The sequence below is a fragment of the Ornithorhynchus anatinus genome, chromosome 15, assembly GCF_004115215.2.
Source record: "Ornithorhynchus anatinus isolate Pmale09 chromosome 15, mOrnAna1.pri.v4, whole genome shotgun sequence".
NCBI lineage: Eukaryota > Metazoa > Chordata > Mammalia > Monotremata > Ornithorhynchidae > Ornithorhynchus > Ornithorhynchus anatinus.
In genome coordinates this window covers 15,256,268-15,275,629 of record NC_041742.1, presented here as the reverse complement: position 1 = coordinate 15,275,629, position 19,362 = coordinate 15,256,268, and the positions used below count along the sequence as shown (strand labels likewise).

The 19,362-nt window shown below is 72.0% G+C and overlaps 1 protein-coding gene across 3 annotated transcripts; it reads right to left on the bottom strand.

Annotated features, from left to right (window-relative positions):
• Positions 1-1,381: 1,381 nt before the first annotated feature.
• Positions 1,382-17,173, bottom strand: PCYT1B (phosphate cytidylyltransferase 1B, choline). Of its 3 annotated transcripts, none has more exons than XM_029079610.2 (8): positions 16,800-17,173; positions 10,150-10,249; positions 9,153-9,269; positions 7,334-7,485; positions 6,678-6,756; positions 5,698-5,840; positions 2,926-3,093; positions 1,382-1,691 (listed from the first exon to the last, which is right to left on the bottom strand). In XM_029079610.2, the coding sequence occupies exons 1-8, from the start codon at positions 16,914-16,916 to the stop codon at positions 1,467-1,469; spliced, it is 1,101 nt and encodes a 366-aa protein (XP_028935443.1). In that variant the 5' UTR covers positions 16,917-17,173; the 3' UTR covers positions 1,382-1,466. The 3 variants fall into 3 exon arrangements, with proteins under 3 accessions (XP_028935443.1, XP_028935442.1, XP_028935441.1); XM_029079609.2 differs by having other exon boundaries at positions 1,384-1,688; positions 2,926-3,114; positions 16,800-17,169; XM_029079608.2 differs by having other exon boundaries at positions 1,385-1,691; positions 2,926-3,114; positions 16,800-17,167.
• Positions 17,174-19,362: the final 2,189 nt, after the last annotated feature.

Sequence of the window (19,362 nt, the reverse complement as noted above, 5' to 3'; positions counted from 1 at the left end):
ACCGTGTCCGACCCGGTCCCCTCCTCTCTACCCCGAGCCGAGGACGGTGCCCGGCTCTAGGGAAGACGCCGGGGCGTCTTTGGGTTCGCCGATGGGTTTCCGTTCTTCGTACGATAGGCCGAGAGGTCTCTAGAAGGCGGAACCTCTCCCACCCTCTCCCCTCTTCCGCAGCCACCCTCGAGGGTCGCGGTCACTGCCGACGAACCCCACCGGGGCGGGTCTCGGATTCCGTGGCGGGGCCCCCGGGCTCCCCTCCCGCTCTCCCCGCCGTCCGCCCCGCCCGAGAGCGAGGATGGCCGGCTGCCGACCGTCCCCACGGAGGCCGGGACGTCTCGGGCTCCGGCCCTCAAAGCGACCGGGGTCCGAGCGCCACTGGGCCTGCCGCCGGGTCCCGCCCCTCCGCGGGACGGGGCGCCCTCCCCGAGGACGTCGGGAGGCGGAGTCCCCTCCCTCTCCCCGCCCCGGGAAGGTTCGGGGGACCGGAACGAGGATTCCACCCATCCCTCGCCCCCCCTCGGGTCGCAGCTCGGCCTCGAAGAGCGGATCGGGGAGGAGGCGGCCGTTTCGGCGGGGGGCGAGTCGACCGCGGGCTCGAGGGAAGGAGGACGGGAGCCGGACCGGCCGTCGTCTGGGTTTTATTTGTCCGCGCCGACCGAGGCGGGGCTTGCCGCCGCGAACCCCGCCGCCACGGACGCTTCGGGGAGAGGAGAGAGGTGGCGGCCGGAAGGGGGGATTTGGGGCCTCCACTCGACTCCGTCCCGGTGCCGAGCAGGCCTAGAAGGGGGGGCCTGTGCGTGTGTGTGTGTGAGGGAGGGTAGGGGGTCGTCGCGTGACTCGACCGATGGGGGCCGGACAGAGAAGCTTCGCCCCGGAGCGTCCCCTTGACCCTAGCAGGGTGCCCGGGTCAGGCGTGTTTTTATACATCCACACGTACACGTGTACGTACCCGTACGGTCCCACGCACTTAGATGTACGCGTATCCGTACACGGCCTCGTCCCTAGGTCGGTCGCGGCGACGCCGGACGCCCCGCCCCGGGGCCCGAGCGACGGGGCGACTCTCGGCCCGGTCCTCTCCGAGGGGCCCGGCGTCCCGGCCCGGGTGGGAGGAGAGGGCCCGCCGTGCTCGGAGGGCGCCGGCCGGCCGGGGTGGGGGAGCCGGTCCGCCGCGCCGAGAGGGGGCCGGCCGGCCGGGACGGGTTCCGGCCTTCCGGGCGGGAGGGGCCGGGCCGCCGGGCTCGGAAGGCGCCCGCCGGCCGCGGAGGGTGGGTCCGGCCGGGCCCCCGCGGCGGGCCGGCGGGCGGGAGCCCAGCGGGGCGCGGCCGGCCGCCGCCGCGCCGGCCCGGGCCCGCGGCGGGCCTCGTCGGCCCTTGGGCTCCGTCCCCCGGAACCCTCCCGCCCGGCCCCGAATGCGTCCCCGCGCGCGTCCGGGTCCGTGCGCGGCGGGGCCCGGCGGCCCTCCCGGACCCTCACTTGTCGTCCTCGTCGCTGAGGCTGCTGACGGAGGCCGAGGCGGCCTTGGGCGAGGCCGGCGGGGAGGCGGCCGGCGGGGAGGCGGCCGCGGCCGGGGGCCAGGAGGAGGTCGGGGACGGCGAGCGGGACGGCGAGCGGCCCCGGGTGGGGCTGCCGGCCGGACTCTGGCGCGGGGACAGGGCTTGCAGCATGCGACCGCTCCGCTCCTGGAACATCTGCTTCTGGGGGAGACGGGGACAGGCGCGTCACCGTCCGGCCTCGGCCGGGGCGTGCGGGAGGCTCCGCCGCTTCGGCCCGGAGGCCTCTCGTCACCGGGACGCTCGGAGAGGATCCGGGGGGGACGTCCAGGCCGCGAGCCCGTCGCCGCGCTCGGCAGAGGGCCCCGCACGCGGCGAGCGCTCCGTGGGTACGATTCGATGAATGAATGGATGATCCGATGGACTCCGAGAAGCCGACGGGTTCCTCGTCCCCCACTCACGCGGGCGCGAACTGAGGCCTCACCGGGGGGAGGCGGTCAGCGCCGACTACGCGCTCAGCGCTACCGCGCGGCAAACACCGTCCCGGGCACCCGGGGCGGGGACGGGCTGATCGCGTCGGCCGCGGCCCCCGCGCGGGGCTCACCCGTTTCACGGGCGAGGTCGCTCGGGCCCGGAGAGGCGAAGCGACCGGCCCGGGCTCACCCGGCCGGGGGGAGAACCCCGGGCTCTACCCGCCTGTCCCGCCGTGGGCGGGGAAGGTGGCGGTCGTACCGTGTTTCTCCCGAGCGCCCACTACAGCGCTCTGCGCCGAGGAGGCGCCCGACAGATAGGACCGACCAGGCCACGCCGCTTCCGAGTAAGCCCCGCGCCGTAAGCGGGGGCCGGGGGGCGAGCCGCCGAGGCCGATGCCGACCGGGTCGGGCTCGACGCGGGCCTCCCCGGGCGGTGCCATGCGTCCATTCTATCCTACCGTATTTACTGAGCGCTTTCTGTGCGCAGAGCACTGTACCGAGCGCTCGAAAGAGGAACGACTACGTGCCGGGCACCCTCCTAAACCCCGGGGTGGCTACGAGCCAACGGGGTCGGGCTCACGGTCCCGCTCCCCGTCGGGCAGATGAGGCGACCGAGGCCCGGAGAAATGAAGCCACTCGCCCGGGGTCACACAGCAGCCAGGCGGCGGGGCCGGGATTAGAACCCACGGCCTCCCGACGCCCGGGCTCTCCCCGCCCCGCCCCGCCGCTTCAACGGCGGCCCGGCACGGCCGTCCCCGCGGACGGAGACGCCCTTAGCGCGGGGCCGACGATCCGTCCTCCTCGCGGCGTTCGTCCGGCGCTTCCCGAGCGCCGGACCCGAGCGAATCCACGCGGGGCTCGGGGGCTCCATCCCCATTTTCCAGCGGAGGGAAGCGACTCGGCCGAGATCGGAACCCGCGACCCCCCCCCCACCCGGCCCCGACCGCCCCCCGCCGAGGACTCACCCACGTCCCGTCGGGCCCGAAGAGCTCCAGGAAGTTCCCGATGAACTCTCGGGATTTCTCCTCCCACTTCTGGATGAGGTCGTGGCTCTTCTCTTCCACCCTGTAGACGAACTCCTTGGATTTCTCCTCCACGTTCTTGACCTTCTCCTTCATCTTGTCCACCTGGTTCTGAAAGCGATACTTGTTCTCCTGCAAGGGGGGGGACGGCGGCGGGAGAGACGGACGCCGTTCGGGGGCGGGGGTCGGGCCGGCGGACGGGGCGGGGGGGGGGGGCGGCGGATCCCCGTTTGGCCGACGGGGAGAGCGGAGCCCGGGGAGGCGGAGCGACCCGGCCGGGGCCGCGCCACGCGGCGGCCCGGCGGCGGGGAGCCGGGACCCCGGCCTTGCGGGCTCTCCGGGCCGGGCCGCCTCTCTCCGTCGCTCCCGCCGCCTCCGGGGACCGCCGCGCCCCCCCGGTCTTGCGTGCCCTCGCCCCGAGCCTCGCCTCCTCCGGGCAGCCCTCCCGGACGGCGCCTCCGCCGGCACTCGGGCGCGTCCCCCTACCCCGACCTCGGGGTCTGACTCCCACGCGCCGATTCCTCCATCCCCCCGGGGACTGACGATAATGAGAACGACGGTATCTGCGGAGCGCTCATTCTGTGCCGAGCGCCGTTCTAAAGGCCGGGGCGATGGCAATCGCGGTATCTGTTGAGCGCCTACTCTGTGCCGAGCGCCCGTTCTAAGCGCCGGGGGAGATACGGGGTCATCGGGTTGTCCCACCCGGGGCTCCACTCCCCGTTTTTCCAGATGAGGTCACCGAGGCCCAGAGGAGCGACCCGCCCGAGGTCGCGCGTCAGGCAAGCGGCGGAGCCGGGATCAGAACCCGCCACCTCCGACTCCCAAGCCCGGGCTCTTGCCGCCGCGCCGTCCCCCGCGGGGCTCCCGGTCTTGGTGCCCATTTGGCGGATGGGGTCACCGAGGCCCAGAGAAGCTAAATGGCTCCGCCCGAGGTCACGCGGCCGACGGGCGGCGGAGCCGGGATCGGGACCCGGGGCCTCTGACCCCCGGGCCCGGCCCCTCTCCGCCGGGCCACGCCGCGTCTCCGACCTGCCCCACCCGCCGCCGCGGCGCCGTTTCCTCTCTTCTCTCGTTATCTGTGGGTGCTTTCCGTCTCTCTCGCCCCGGCGTGGATCGTAAAAAGGTTGCCGGCGTCGGTCACCCGCCGGGCGCCGTGCTAAGCGCCGGGGTGGGTCGGAACCCGGGGTCCTCCGGCTCCGGGGCCCGGGCCCGGTCCGCTGCTGCGGGGCGGGGACCGTGCCTCCGCCCGCCCGAGGAACGGGGACGGACGGGCGGGAGGGTCGGACGTTCCCGTCCCTTTTAATGACTCGATGCGGAGAGGCCGGGCGGCCCAGTGGACGTTCGTTCGGTAGTATTTACCGAGCGCTTACTACGCGCGGAGCACCGTACTGAGCGCTTGGAATGCAGAAATCGGTAACAGATGGGGCGCACGGGCCTGGGAATCAGGGGGACCCAATGCTCCTGATCATCGTTCTGGTATTTATTCGGCGCTCACTACGCTGAGCGTCCAGCGGATCGAGCCGGACGCGGTCCCCGTCCCGTGTGGGGCTCCCGGTCTCAGTCCTCGGCGACCTCATCCGTAGGTCCTGGGTTCGAACGCCGGCCCCGCCACTCGTCGGCTGCCTGGCCGTGGGCGAGTCACCTCTCCGGGCCTCGGGCCCCTCGTCCGTCAAACGGGGACGAAGCCCGGGAGCCTCACGTGGGACGACCCGATGACCCCGTGTCTCCCCCAGCGCCCGCAACGGTGCTCCGCACACAGTAAGCGCTCAACGGATCCCAGCGTTGTTGTTATTTTAACAAGTCGCGCTCTTATCGTTATTAGCGGGAGGTGACCGGGGCCCGGGGACGTGAAGTCAACTCGGCCGGGGTCACGTAGCAGCCGGGCGGCGGAACGGGGATCGCAACCCGTGACCTTCTGACCGCCCGGCTCTCGAGCCGTCTGCGACGCCGGGTTCTAATCTCGGCGAGGGGCGGACTCGATTCGTTCATCCCGTCCCACGGACCGAGCGCCCACTGTGCGCGGAGCACCGTACCAGAGGCTTGGAAAGCACAGTCGGGCCGCAGACAGAGACGATCCCGGCCCGACGGCGGGCTCGCGGTCTCCGAGCGGGAGACCGACGGTGAAACCGAACGAGCAGACGGGCGTCGGTACCGGAAAACCGGCATTACGGACGCCCACGCCTCATCCGTAAAATAAATCGAATAAATCTCCACGATCCCATCTGTTTACGTCGACGCCTCCTCTCTCGACGCCCGTCTCCCCGCCTCCAGACCGCGAGCCCGCCGTCGGGCCGGGATCGTCCCTCTTCGTCGCCCGACCGTGCTTCCCGAGCGCTCGGTGCGGCGGCCGGCGCCCGGTAAGCGCCCGGGAGTTTCGACCGGACGAACGAACCCCTCCGTCGGCCCGTGGAGGGGCTGCCGCTCGGTGCGTGCCATTTACGGAGCGCTCCCCGCGCGCTCGGCACTGGGCTGAGCACCGGGGAGAGTCCGTTCCCGGTAGGCGGGTAAGCCCCGTGACCTCTGACTCCCGAGCCCGGGCTCTTTCCGCCGAGCCAGGCTGCTTCTCTAGTCAGAGGGGTCACGGGTTCGAACCCCGGCCCCGCCGCGCGACCCCGGGCCCGTCGCCCGGCCTCTCCCTGCCGCCGTCGCCCCGGCCGGCACGGAGCCGGCGCCGGGGGGGGGGGGGGGGGGAGGGGGAGGGGTCGGCCCACTCACGTTGATAAAACTAACGTTGAGTTCCTTGGCCGTGTAGCCTCTCTGCAGATTGCGCCGGGCGTAGACGTCGTAGTCCCGCACGATCCGGGTGATGATGTCCGACGTGGAGATGCCCTCCGTCCGCCGCGTGGGCACGAACATGCCTGACGGGAGGGAGGCGGGACCGGACCGTCCCGGGGGGACGATCGCCACCGGGAGATGTGGCGAGCGCCGACCGCGTCCGGGGCTCGCGCCCGCGGTCCGTTTTCCGGGCGAGGGGGCCGAGGCCCGGGGGGGGGGGGGGTCGAGCGACTCACGTGGGCCGACCTGATTATCCCGCATCTCGCCCGGCGCTTAGAACGGTGCCCTGCGCGTAGTGAGCGCTTAACAGAAATACCGACGTCATGCGTTCCTTCGGGCCCGCGCGTCGAGCGCTCGCCGCGCGCGGAGCCCTCTACGCGTTGAGCGCCCGGGCGGACGGGCTCGGGTCCGGGAGCCGGCCGGCCTGACCCGGCCCGGCGGCGAGAGGCCGGGCCGGGGAGTCGGAGGCCGTGGGTTCGGATCCCGGCCCCGCCGCTCGTCGGCCGCGTGACCCGGGGCGGGTCCCGCCTTCTCCGGGCCTCGGTCGCCTCATCCGGAGAATGGGGCCGAGGGGCCGATCCTCCCTCCGCCCCGGGGCGGGGACCGCGTTCCGACCTCCGTTAGGGTCGCCCAGAGACCCGGGCCCGTGTCCGGGAGCCCCTCGGTCGGCCGCGTCCGCCGGGCGCCTCCCGGGCGCGGCGCTCCGCGGCCGGCCGGCGCCATCCGTCCAGCGCCCGCCGTGGGGAGGGCGCGACGTGACGGCGTACGGACTTATCCCCGTGGGTGCGAGGGAGAGGGTGGGGGAGAGAGAGAGAGAGAGAGAGATCCCACCGCCCCGCCCACGGCAAGCGCCCAAGAAGCGCGACCGGAGGGACGACTCCCCGCGGCCGTCGGGGGGACGCGGACGGTTTTCCCCCCACCTGCTTCCTTCACGTGCTTGTACACGTCGTCGGAGCCGGCGGAGGAGTAAGGGATGTCGTCGTGGGCTACGAAATCGATCTGCAGAGCCAGGAGGAGGCGCCCGGTGAGGCGAGGCGGAGCCCCGCCCGGGGGGCGGCGAGGGGCCCGGGGCGCGTCCCGGGCCGGACGCCCCCGGCCCTCCCCGTCGCCGCCCCCGCCGGCCGGGATCCGGGGATCGGGCCGGGAGAGGGGGACGCGGGAGCCGAGCGGGCCCGACGGCCCTCCGCGCCCCGGACGGCGAGGAGCGGGTGGGTCGGCGCGGGCGCCCCGGCGGCGGCGGGGCGGGGATCGTGACGGGGGAGGCGGGGGTCCGGGCGGGGACCGACCTCCGACGGGCCGGCGGCTGCCGTTCGGAGGGTTCCCCGGGCCCGGCGGGGGGCTCGGCCCGGGGGCCCGGGGAGACCGAGGCCGGAGTCCGGCTCTCCCGGCCGGGGGGGGGGGGCGGGGGCGGGGATCCGACCCCCGAAGAGAAGGTCTCTCCCCCCTCCGGGCGGGACGGCCCCCGAGCGGGCCGGGAGGGAGGCGCGAGGCGGGGAACCTCGCGGGGGGGGAGGCCTGCCGGCTCCCCTCCCTCCGCCCGGGGCCTCCGGGGAGCCCCCCGCCGCCGGGGAGGTACCTTGTGCTTGTCCAGGAAGTCGGGCGTGAGCGTCCACGGGGCGTCCCGGATGACCTCGTCCACGTACCGGCAGTGCCTCAGCGCCTCGTAGCGCTCCGCCTCGTTCATCACCGTGAACCCTTTGAACTTGTGGGTCAGGTCGTCGCCGCACACTGCAAGGCGGGATCCCGCCGGGGGCCCTCGGTTCCCGCCCGCCGGGCCGCCTCGGGCCGCCCGCCCCGCCTCCCCGGGCCTCCCGCCCCTCGCGCGGCAGACGGGGGCCGCCGCTCGCCCGCCCCGTCGGGGCGGCCGGGACGGGCCCGGGGTCCGCCCCGACGGCCGTTGTCGGCGTTCCCGTCGGCGGCGCGGTCGCCGTCGGCGGGGGCGCGTGAAGTCCCCGCTGGGCTCCGCCCGCCCGCCCCTCGGGGCCCTCCCCGGCTCCGACCCGGCCCGCGCCGCCCCCGTCCTCCGACCCCCTCGCCGACCCCCCGCCCGCGTCCTCCCTCCGACCCGGAATCCCTCCCCCGTCCTCGCCCGCCGGCGGCCCACCCCGCTCCCCGCCTGTGAGATCTCGGGCGGCCTCTCCGCCGGGAAGCCTTCCCCCGTCAAGCCCTCTCTCCCCCTCCTCCCTCTCCCTCCCGAACCCTTGAAGCGTCTGCTATCCGCCCCAGCCCCGGCCCCACCGCGCTCCGGTCCGGCTCCGCGATTTAAAAACCCGTCTTCCCGTCTCCGCACGGTGAGAGCGTCGCGGTATCGGTCGATGACGACGACGGCGGCCGTTAAGCGCTTACTACGCGCCGGGCGCCGTTCTCTGCGCCGGGGGAGATGCCAGGTTAAGGTCCCCGTCCCCGTTTTAGTGATGACGCCGTGGGTGTCTGTTGAGCGCTTGCTACGCGCGGAGCGCCGTTCTAAGCGCTGGGGGAGATACGGGGTCATCGGACTGTCCCCGCGGTTAATCCCCATCTTACAGAGGAGGGAACTGGGGCACAGGGACGCGGAGCGACTGGCCCCAAGCCACCCGGCTGACACGTGGCGGGGCCGGCGTTCGGACCCGCGACCTTCGAACCGGGGCTCCTCCCGCCGCGCCGCCGCGCCGCTTCTCAAGCACTTGCTACCCGCCGAGCCCCGGGTCAAGCGCGCCCGATAATCGGGTCCCGCCTGGGGCTCGCCGCCCAGGCGGCCCCATTTGGCGGACGGGGAAGGCGCGGGGCGGCCCGCCCGGGACCCCGCGGCGGGTGGGCGGCGGGGCCGGCCTCCGAACCCGGGACCCGCGACTCGGCGGCGCGGGCCCCTTCCGCCGGACCGGACCCCCCCCTTCGTGGGCGGGGAGAGGTCCGCCGGGTCCGTCGCGTCCTCCCGAGCGCTCGCTCCGACGCGGCGCCGCCGACGGAGCGAGATCGCGTCGAGGGCGGGGACGGGGGGCGGGGGCTTCCGTCTCCCTCGGCGCCTTTCCGAGCGCCGGGTCGGACGCCGGGCGCGGGGCGAAGGCGCCCGGGGAGTACCGTCCGCCGGCGGATCGGCGCCCGCGACGCCGCCCGGCTCTTCCTCCGGCGTCCGCCGGGCACCCCCGCGGCCGTTCCGGCCGAGCGGGCGCCGCGCGTCTCTTCCCACGGATTCCCGCCGCCGCCGAGGGCGCCGCGTCCGCCCCGCCTGTGACGACGTCCTCGAGCGGCGGCGTGGCCCAGCGGCCGGGGCCCGGGCGCCGGAGGGACCCGGGTCCCGATCCCGGCTCCGCCGCCCGTCGGATCATCCGTATCCCCGTTGGACTCTCCGAACGCTCGGCGGAGCGCTGCGCACGCGGTAGGCGCTCGGTGAGTACGAGCCAACGCGCGGATCTTACCTCCCACCAACAAGTAGCTGTTGGGGAACAGAGCCTTGGCTTGCATCAGGGCCCGGGCGTGACCCGAGTGGAAGAGGTCGAAGATCCCGTCGGCGTAGACCCGGACCGGTCTGTCGGCTACGGGCGCGAGGGGACGCGGCGGGTCGGTCGGTCGGTGGACGCGCGCGATAGACGCTGGCCGGCGGACGAGGGAACCCCCGATCACCGTCCCCCGGGTCGCGGGGCGGGGGGGGGGGGGGGCGGAGGGATTCGTTCGGCCGCGGCGACGGAGCGCCCGCCGCGCGCGGGGCGCTGACGGGACGAGGGACGGTCTGGAGACCGGCCCGGCGGGCGTCTACGGCGGGCGCCGCCTCCGGTAGCCGGGGCGGGACCGGGGCACGGCCTTCGGGGGTCTCTCCCCCTCCCCGGGGGAATTCCGGCCCCCCCCCCCCCCCCCCCCGGGAATGCCGAGCGTCCCGGAGCCGCCTCCCACGGATGCCCCGCCCCGGGTCAGGACGCCTTGGCGCGGGGCCGTTTTAGCGATTCTCATCGACCCGTTGGTTCGGTGGATCGTATTGAGCGCCTGGCGGGTGCAGAGCACCGTACTGAGCGCCCGGGAGGCCGCGAGGCAACAACGGACGCGTCCCCCGCCCACGGCGAGCTTACCGAGCGCTCGGCGTGCGGGGCGCGGGCCGGAGCGGCCAACAGAACCGTAAACGGACGCGGTTCCCGCCCGCGGTGAGCTTCCGGTCTAGCGGAGGGACGGGGGGGGGACGGGGGGGCGACCTCGGGCGAGCCACCGCACCTCTCTGGGCCTCTTTCCTCGCCCGCCCCTCGGGGATCGCGAACCCGCCCCGCCCCGAGGAGGCCCCGGGAGAAAGGAGGGGGGTCCGCGCCGACGGCCCGAGGGGGGAGTGGAAGGACCGGCTCCGGATCCCGGTTCCGGCACGCGGCTCTTTACGGGCGCGGCGGGAGGGACCCGGGCTACCGAGGGCCGGCGGCGGAGCGGGGGTCTCACCTGGGGTCCCCCGGCGGGCCTGGGCGACGCTCAGTCTGTCGTGCGGCGCTCGGCACCCGCAGCCGCCGTCGGCGGCGAACGGGGCGGGGGCGGTCACCGTCTGCGGGGAGGGACGACGTCGCTCAACGGGCTCCCGACGGCCGGGAGGCGGCGGCGACGGCAGAGGGGAGCCCGGGGGCCGGAGCCCGGGGGCCGGAGGGCCCGGTCGCGGTTACGGAGCGCCGGACGGACGCTACGGAAGGGTAAAAGCCGCGGGTTCCCCGCCCACGGCGGGCCGACGGTCCGGCCCCCGGGAGCCCGGAACCCCTTCGGGTGGTCGCCGCCTCCCTTCTCCCCGGCTGGCGGACGGGGGGGCCGGGGTCCGCAGAGACTTAGCCGAGGTCGCCCGGCCCGCCGGGGCCTTCGCTCGAACCCGGTCCCCCCCGCCCGCCGCCGCCGGCCTCCTTCCGCCGGGCCGCGCCGCCTCCCGTCGGCCCCCGGGAGACGATAATGACGGCGTTGGTACTGGTTAGGCGCTTACTCGGCGCGGAGCGCCGTTCCGAGCGCCGGGGGAGATACGGGGTCATCGGGCCGTCCCCCGCGAGGCTCACGGTTTACCCCCGTTTTACAGACGAGGGAACTGAGGCCCAGAGAAGCGAAGCGACTCGCCCGCGGTCCCGGGGCCGGCGGGCGGCGGAGCCGGGAGTCGGACCCGTGACCCCCCGACTCCGAAGCCCGGGCTCGTTCCACCGGGCCCCGCTGACGCGACCCCCTTCCCTCCCCGGCGTCCCCCGGAGCTCCCTTCAGCCCCGTCGACGCGCCCCGCGTCGCCCGAGAGGGAGCGTGACGGGCCCGGGAGGCGGAAGGCCGTGGGTTCGGATCCCGGCTCCGCCACGGCTCGGCTGCGTGACCCCGGGCGAGTCGTTTCGCTTGTCGGGGCCTCGGTCGCCTCATCCCGCGGGCGGGGAGATGAAGACCGTGAGCCCCGTGCGGAGCGGGGACCGGGTCCGACCCGATCAACTCGCCGCCGCCCCGGCGCTTTAGAACGTGATAATTATCATCAACTCTACTGGGGAGATCTGGGTCGTGAAGGGGAGAGGGCGAGAAGCGGCGCGGCCTACTGGATCGAGCCCGGGCCCGGGCATCCGGAGGACCTGGGTTCCGATCCCGGCTCCGCCCCGCGTCGGCCGCGTGACCTCGGCCGAGTCACTTCCCGCCCCCCCCCCCCCCCCCCCCCGGGCCTCGGCCCCCCCTCGTCCGTAAAATGGGAACGGAGACCGTCTCGCGGGACGGGGGACCGCCCCCGGCCCCGTTAGGCCGCACTCGCCCCGGCGTCCGGTCCGGCGCCCGGCACTCCGTCGTATTTAGGGGAGCGGCGCGGCTCTGGTGGAAAGAGCCCGGGCTTGGGGGGGGTCGGGGGTCAGGGGTTCGAATCCCGCCTCCGCCGCCCGTCCGCCGCGTGACCGCGGGCGAGTCGCTTCGCTCCTCCGGGCCCCAGTGACCTCGTCTGGAAAATGGGGATGAAGACCGTGAGCCTCACGTGGGACCGCCTGACGACCCTGGATCTCCCCCGGCTCTTAACCAATACCAACCTCGTCGTCGTCATCATTATTATCGTTAACAACGATTAAACGTTTGCTTCGGGTCCAGCCCTCTTCCGAGAGCTGGAGTAGAGACAGGCCGGTCAGGTCGGACGGGGCCCACGCCCCCGATCTCCATTTTCCAGATGATAACGCCCGCATCCGTTGAGCGCTTACGGCGTGCCGGGCGCTGGGGTAGATACGGGGCAATCAGGCCGTCCCGCTTGAGGCTCACGGTTAATCCCCCCCTTCCCAGACGAGGTCACTGAGGCCCGGAGAAGCGAAGCGACTCGCCCACGGTCACGCGGCTGCCGGGCGGCGGGGCCGGGATCCGAACCCGTGACCTCTGGCTCCCGAGCCCGGGCTCTTTCCGCCGGGCCGCGCCGCTTCCCCACGAGGTAACCGAGGCCCAGCGAGGCAAAGCCACTCGCCCGAGGTCCCGCGGTAGACGGAGCCGGGGTTAGGATCCAGGTCCTCCGCGGCCCGGGCTCTACCCACCGGGCCGCGCTGCCTCCCCGCGGCGCCCAGTGAGCGCCCGCTGCGTGCCGAGCGCCGGATTAAGCGCTTGGGAGCGTGGAAGAGCACAGCGCCTCCGAAGTGCTCAACCAATAGCAACTGTTTCGAAGAGCGGCACTTGAGGAGAGACGTCCCTCTCGGGGGGGGGGGGGATCTCCGCGGGGGACGGAGGGCGCCCTCCGGCTGGAGATCGACCTCCTCGTCCGGCGCGTCCGGGTGTCCGGGGACCGGAGGAGAGCGTCGCCATCTGTGGCCGGTCCTATCGATCGTCCCTGGGAGAGGGCGGAAAGCTGATATTCCGGAGGCTCGTTGCATCCGCTGAAGCGGCGGCTCGAAACGCCCGAGGCGGTCCGCGCTTCCATCGACCTCCCCGCCTCCCGCCGGTGTCCGGTGGGGATCTCGACCTCCCCGAAGCCCCGGAGGACCCGGGCGGAGAACGACGCCACCGACGATGACGGCGGCGGGGTCCGTTAAAGCGCCTGCTCCGTGCCGAGCGCCCTCCTGGGCGCCGCGGGAGATACGGGGTCGTCGGGTCGTCCCGCGCGGGGCCCGCGGTCTTCATCCCCGTTTTACGGAGGAGGGGACCGAGGCGCGGGGAGGTGAAGTGACTCGCCCGGGGTCACCCAGCGGCAGACAAGTGGCAGGTCGGGCGTTCCGACCTAATGATGACGTTGGCATTTGTTAAGCGCTGACTACGTGCAGAGCGCCGTTCTGAGCGCCGGGGGAGATGCCGGGGTCGTCGGGTCGTCCCGCGCGAGGCTCGCGGTCTTCATCCCCGTTTTCCGGAGGAGGTGACCGAGGCACGGAGAAGCTGAGCGACTCGCCCGCGGTCCCGCGGCTGACGGGCGGCGGAGCCGGGAGTCGAACCCGTCGCCTCAGACTCCCAAGCCCGGGCTCTTTCCACTGAGCCGCGCTGACTTCCCCCCGCGGAGGTTGGTGCCGGGGTGACCGGGCGTGTCTTTACCACGAGACTCTCCTGGAGACCCGGGGATAGTCTCCGCTCTTCCCCTCGGAGGAACAGAGGCTCCCCGAAGAGAGCGGCACGGCCTAGCGGCTGGAGCCCGGGAGTCGGGAGGCCGTGGGTTCGAATCCCCGCCCTGCCCCTTGTCTGCCGCGGGACCTCGAGCGGGTCGCTTCGCTTCTCTGGGCGGCGGGTCCCTCCTCTGCGCGTCGGGGATTGAATCCGGGAGCCCCACGTTTCCGACCCGCTCGGCTTCCGTCCGTGTCCCCCGCCCCCCCCCCCCCCAGGTGCTTAGGCAGTGCCCGGCGCGTGGTAGGCGCCTAACGGGTGCCGGGATTATTATCGGGAGAGGCGACGGGCTCCGGCCCCGGGACGTCTCTCGGTGTCCCGCCGAGAAGGGCCGCGGGTGGGTCCCGGTGGCGGGATCGGGGGTCAGGGGATCCCGCCCGGGCCGGGCCCGCCTCCGGGTGGGAGACGAGGCCGGCCCGCCCGGTCCCGGGCCCGCGTGACGCCTCCTCCCTCCTCGCGGCCCGACCGCCCGCCGTCCGTCGCCGGGCCGGCGGTTTCCGCGGCCGAAGCGCGTCGTCCGCTCCGTCGTACCCGCCGAGCGCTCGCCGCGCGGCGGGGCCCCGTCCCGGGCGCCTGGGAGACGATTAGACCGTGAGCCCGTCGTCGGTCGGGGATCGTCTCCGTTGCCGGATGGTCCGTTCCGAGCGCTCGGTCCGGTGCCCCGCACACGGTAAGCGCTCAGGAGATACGACCGAGTCAACGCCGGCGCCACGGGCGACGGACGCGTCCCCCGCCCGCCGCGGGCTTGCGGTCCAGAGCGCCGTACTGACCGTCGGACACACCGGGGGCGTGAACGTGGGGCCGGAGCGTCCGGCGAGCGCCCTCGGGCGGGTCCCCCGGCTTCTCGGAGGAGCAGCGCGGCCCGGCGGCGAGAGCCCGGGCGTGGGAGTCGGAGGCCGCGGGTTCCGATCCCGACTCCGCCGCTCCTCGGCCGCGTGACGTCGGGCAGGCCACTCGGCTCCTCCGGGCCTCGGCTCCCTCCTCCGGGAAAGGGGGACGGAGACCGGGAGCCCCACGGGGGACAACCCGATGACCTCGTATCTAGAGGAGCGGCGTGGCCCAGCGGAGAGGGCCCGGGCTTGGGAGTCAGAGGTCGTGGGTTCGGATGCCGGCTCCGCCGCTTGGCAGCCGTGCGACCGTGGGCGAGTCGCTCGGCTTCCCTGCGCCTCGGCGACCTCAACCGTGAAACGGGGGTGAAGGCCGTGAGCCTCGCGTGGGACCGCCTGATGACCCTGTATCCACTCCAGCGCTTAGAACAGTGCCCCGCACGCAGCAAGCGCTTAACGAGTACCGACGTCATCGCCCCGGCGCCCGGGAGGGTGCTCGGCGCATAGTAAGCGCTTGCCGATTTCCATCGTCACACTGGGATTACTGGGGCCCCGGTGCCCTCATCCACGGAGCGGGGATTAAAACCGCGAGCCCCGCGCGGGACGCGGACCGTATCCGGCCCGACCGGTTGGAATCCCTAAATTTTAAATCCTTGCGGGAATTCTCCTAATCCGGGCCTTGAAAATGCCCCGGCGGCGGCCGGCCGGTTTACGGTACTAGACGACGACGACGGCGGCGGCGGCGTCCGTTCGGCGCTCGCTGCGTGCCGAGCACCCTTCTAAGCGCCGGGGTGGATACGAGCCAACGGGGTCGGACCCGGTCCCCGGCCCCCGTGGGGCTCCCGGTCTCAGCCCCCGTTTGACAGATGAGGGAACCGAGGCCCGGGGAGGCAGAGTGACTTCCCCGAGCTCACACGGCAGACGCGCGGCGGAGCCGGGATCGGAACCCGAGACCTCCCGATCCCCGGGCCCCGGCTCCAGCCGCTAGGCCGCCCCGTTTCTCTTCTGTCCCGTCGACTCGACCGGAAATGATGGACGGGGCAACTGGAAGGGGGATTAAGATCCGGGAGGGAGCCGGACTCCCCCGACAACCTCATTTGCCCCCCGGCACCGGGAGGCCGGGCGTCCGCTCGTTCATCCGATCGTATTTTTGAAGCGCTTGCTGTGCCTAGGGCGCCGTACTAAGCGCCCGGGGGAGTAGGATAGCACGGCGTGCCGGCCGGACGCCGGGCCTGGGGGGGGGGGGGGGGGCCGGATCCCCGCCCCGCCACTTGTCAGCCGTGTGACCGCGGGCGGGTCACTTCACCTCTCGGTGCCTCGGTTCCCTCGTCCGTCAGATGGGGCTGAAGACCGTGAACCCCACGCGGGTCACCCCGTACCTACCCCGGCGCTTCGAGCGGTGCTTGGCGCAGAGCAAGCGCTTAATGAATCCCACCCCCCCCCCCCCCCCCGACACGGACGCATCCCCCCGCCTCCCGGGGAAGGCGAGGCGGACGGACCCGTCCCCTCGGGGGACGCGTCTTCCCCGCCGGCTGCTGGGGAGACCGCTCGGCGAACCCGGCGCTCGGAACGGTGCCCGAGACGTCCCATTCGAGACGCGGCTCGGCACTAATGAGAAGCAGCGAGGCTCAGTGGCGAGAGCCCGCGCTTGGGAGTCAGAGGTCGCGGGTTCGGATGCCGACCCCGCCGCTTGTCAGCTGTGGGACTGTGGGCGATCCCCTTCCCTGGGCCTCAGGGACCTCATCCGGAAAACGGGGACGAGGACCGGGAGCCCCACGTGGGACCGCCCGATGGCCTCGTCTCCCCCCGGCGCTTGGAACGGTGCTTTGCACGTAGTAAGCGCTTAACAAATAACATTACTATTAAGGAGACGCATCCCCCCCGCCTCCCGGGAAAGGTGAAGGGGACAAAAACCTCTCCTCGGGGGACGGATCTTCCCCGCCGGCTACCGAGGGAACCTCGAGGTGACCCCGGCGCTCAGACCGGGGCCGGGCCCGGCGTGAGCGCCTAAGACGTCCCGTTCGAGACACGCGCCCGGGCGCCAGAGCGACGCATCCCCCCGCCTCCCGGGAGAGGCGAGACGGACGGACCCGTCTCCTCGGGGGACGGATCCTGCTTTCCGACTAGTAAGAAAACCCCGAGGTGACCCCGGCGCTCATTCCGGTGCGGGGCCCGGCGTGAGCGCCTAAGACATCCCGTTCGAGACCCGCTCACACACACTTGGGCGCCAGAGGGACGCATCCCCCCGCCTCCCGGGAGAGGCGAGACGGACGGACCCGTCTCCTCGGGGAACGTCTTGCTTTCCGACTACTAAGAAAACCCCGAGGTGACCCCGGCGCCCGGACCGGGGTCGGGCCCGGCGTAAGCGCCTAAGACATCCCATTCGGGACACGCTCACACACACCTCGGCGCCAGAGGGACGCATCCCCCCGCCTCCCGGGAAAGGCGAGACCGACGGACCCGTCTCCTCGGGGGACGGGTCCTCCTTTCCGACTACTTAGAAAACCCCGAGGAGACCCCGGCGCCCGGACCGGGGCCGGGCCCGGCGTGAGCGCCTAAGACGTCCCTTGCGAGACACGCGCCCGGGCGCCGGAGGGACGCATCCCCCCGCCTCCCGGGAGAGGCGAGACGGACGGACCCGTCTCCTCGGGGGCCGGGGCCTCCTCTCCGACCGCCGGGGAAGCCTCGGGGCGAGCGCGGGGCCGGGCCCGGACTCACCCGTCGAGGCCGCGGGCACGAGTGCTCGGTCTCCTCCATGGGGCCGGAGGGCGGCTCATGGAGCGGGGCCGCGGGGATGCCCGGCTCTGACTCAGCAGCCCCGACGAGCACTGGCATGGCCGGGGAGGGGGCCGCCCCCGCCTCCCCGGTCGCTCCTCTCGGGAGGGTGAGGTCTCTCTTCCTCGGCGTCGACCCCCGGCCCTCTGCCCCCCTTCTTCTCTTCCCTGGCCGGGAATCCCTTGGATTTGGGAATTTGGGGAGGAGGATGCTCTCTCTGCCCCTCCCCCCTCCCTCCGGGAGATGCGACGGAGAAGGCCTCGGTTCGTCACTATAACAACGGGAGGGAGCCCGGGCCCGCCGCCGGGACCCGCCGCGGCCGCCTCGTTTGCACGGCGGGCTCCGATTGGCCGCCGGCGGGAGAGGCCCGGCCCCCGTTGGACGAGCCGGGGGCCGACTGCGCCGGCCTCATTTGCACGGCGGGCTCCGATTGGCCGCCGGCCGGAGAGGCCCGGCCCCCGTTGGACGAGCCGGGGGCCGACTGCGCCGGCCTCATTTGCACGGCGGGCTCCGATTGGCCGCCGGCCGGAGAGGCCCGGCCGCGCGAGCCTCCTTTGCACGGCGCGCTCCGATTGGCTGCTGCCGCCGGGATGGTGCCGTTCCGCCGGAGGGGGGCGGCCGCCTCATTTGCATGGTGAGCTCCGATTGGCTACCGATTAAGCCCCGCCCCCCCCAGCTGAATCCGTCAATCGATCGGATTTATCGAGCGCTGGCTGTGGACGACGGCACGTTCCCTTGTCCTCGCCCAGGCGCTTAGTCCAGTGCCTCGCACCCCCTAAGCGCTCAGTAAATACCACGGATCGAATGACCGGTGGATCGTGCTCTCCCGAGCGCTCGGTCCAGTGCTCTGCACCCAGTATTCATTGTTCATTGTTGGTATCTGTTAAGCGCTCACTATGTGCCGAGCACCGTTCTAAGCGCCGGGGTAGACACAGGGGAATCGGGTCGTCCCACGTGGGGCTCACAGTCTTCATCCCCATTTTACAGATGAGGGAACCGAGGCACAGAGAAGTTAATAATAATAATGACGTTGGCATTTGTTAAGCGCTCACTATGTGCCGAGCACCGTTCTAAGCGCTGGGGTAGACACAGGGGAATCAGTTTGTCCCCCGTGGGGCTCACAGTCTTAATCCCCATTTTACAGATGAGGGAACTGAGGCACCGAGAAGTTAAGTGACTCGCCCAAAGTCACACAGCTGACAAGTGGCTGAGCTGGGATTCGAACCCATGACCTCTGACTCCAAAGCCCGTGCTCTTTCCAATGAGCCACACTGCTTCTCTTAAGTGACTCGCCCACAGTCCCACAGCCGACAAGTGGCAGAGCTGGGATTCGAACTCATGAGCCCCGACTCCAAAGCCCGTGCTCTTTCCACTGAGCCACGCTGCTTCTCTGCAAGCAGCTCAGTAAACACGATTGAACGAGTGAAAGTCGGCTTGCGCTCTCCCGAGCGCTCGGTCCAGTGCTCTGCACCCAGTAAGCGCTCGGTCAATACGCCTGAATGAATGAATGTCGGATCGTGCTCTCCCGAGCGCTCGGTCCAGTGCTCTGCACCCAGTAAGCGCTCGGTCAATACGACGGATCGAATGACCGTTCGAAGGTGCTCTCCCGAGCGCTCGGTCCAGTGCTCTGCACCCAATAAGCGCTCGGTCAATACGCCTGAATGAATGAATGTCGGATCGTGCTCTCCCGAGCGCTCGGTCCAGTGCTCTGCACCCAGTAAGCGCTCAGTAAATGAGTGAGTGAATGAATGAATGTTGGATCGTACTCGCCGAAGGGCTTAGTCCAGTGCTGCGCGCCCAATACGCGCTCAGGAAATACGACGGAATGAAGGAATGTTGGATTATGCTCTCCCAAGCGCTTAGTCCAGCGCTGCGCGCCCGCTAAGCGCTCAGTAAATACCGCCGAATGACTGAATGTGGAATCGTGCTCTCCCAGGCGCTTAGTCCAGCGTCTCGCACCCGGTAAGCGCTCGGTAAATACGACCGAATGAATAATGATAATAATGTTGGCATCTGTTCAGCGCTTACTGTGTGCCGAGCACTGTTCTAAGCGCTGGGGGAGATCCGGGGGTCATCGGGCTGTCCCCCGTCGGGCTCACCGTTAATCCCCATTTTACAGACGGGTGAACTGAGGCACAGAGAAGTGAAGCGACTCGCCCGCAGTCACACAGCCGACACGTGGCAGAGCTGGGATTCGAGCCCATGAGCTCTGACTCCGAAGCCCGGGCTCTTCCCACCGAGCCGCGCCGCTTCGATGAATGAACGTTGGAATGTGCTCTCCCGAGCGCTTGGTACGATGCTCCGCGCCCAGTAAGGGCTCGGAGAATAATGATAATAATAATGTCGGTGTCCGTTAAGCGCTTACCGTGTGCCGAGCACCGTTCTGAGCGCCGGGGTAGACGCGGGGGAATGGGGTCGTCCCACGTGGGGCTCGCAGTCTTCATCCCCATTTTACAGACGAGGGAACCGAGGCACGGAGAAGTGAAGTGACTCGCCCACAGTCCCG

Excerpts from the sequence above, each read along its gene's own strand:
- PCYT1B (XM_029079608.2), bottom strand. The coding sequence starts at position 16,916 with ATGCCAGTGCTCGTCGGGGCTGCTGAGTCAGAGCCGGGCATCCCCGCG. Across the intron at positions 5,841-6,677 it reads CAAGCACGTGAAGGAAGCAG|GCATGTTCGTGCCCACGCGG; the intron begins GTGGGGGGAAAA and ends CCCTCCCGTCAG. Across the intron at positions 1,692-2,925 it reads TCGGGCCCGACGGGACGTGG|AAGCAGATGTTCCAGGAGCG; the intron begins GTGAGTCCTCGG and ends CGTCTCCCCCAG.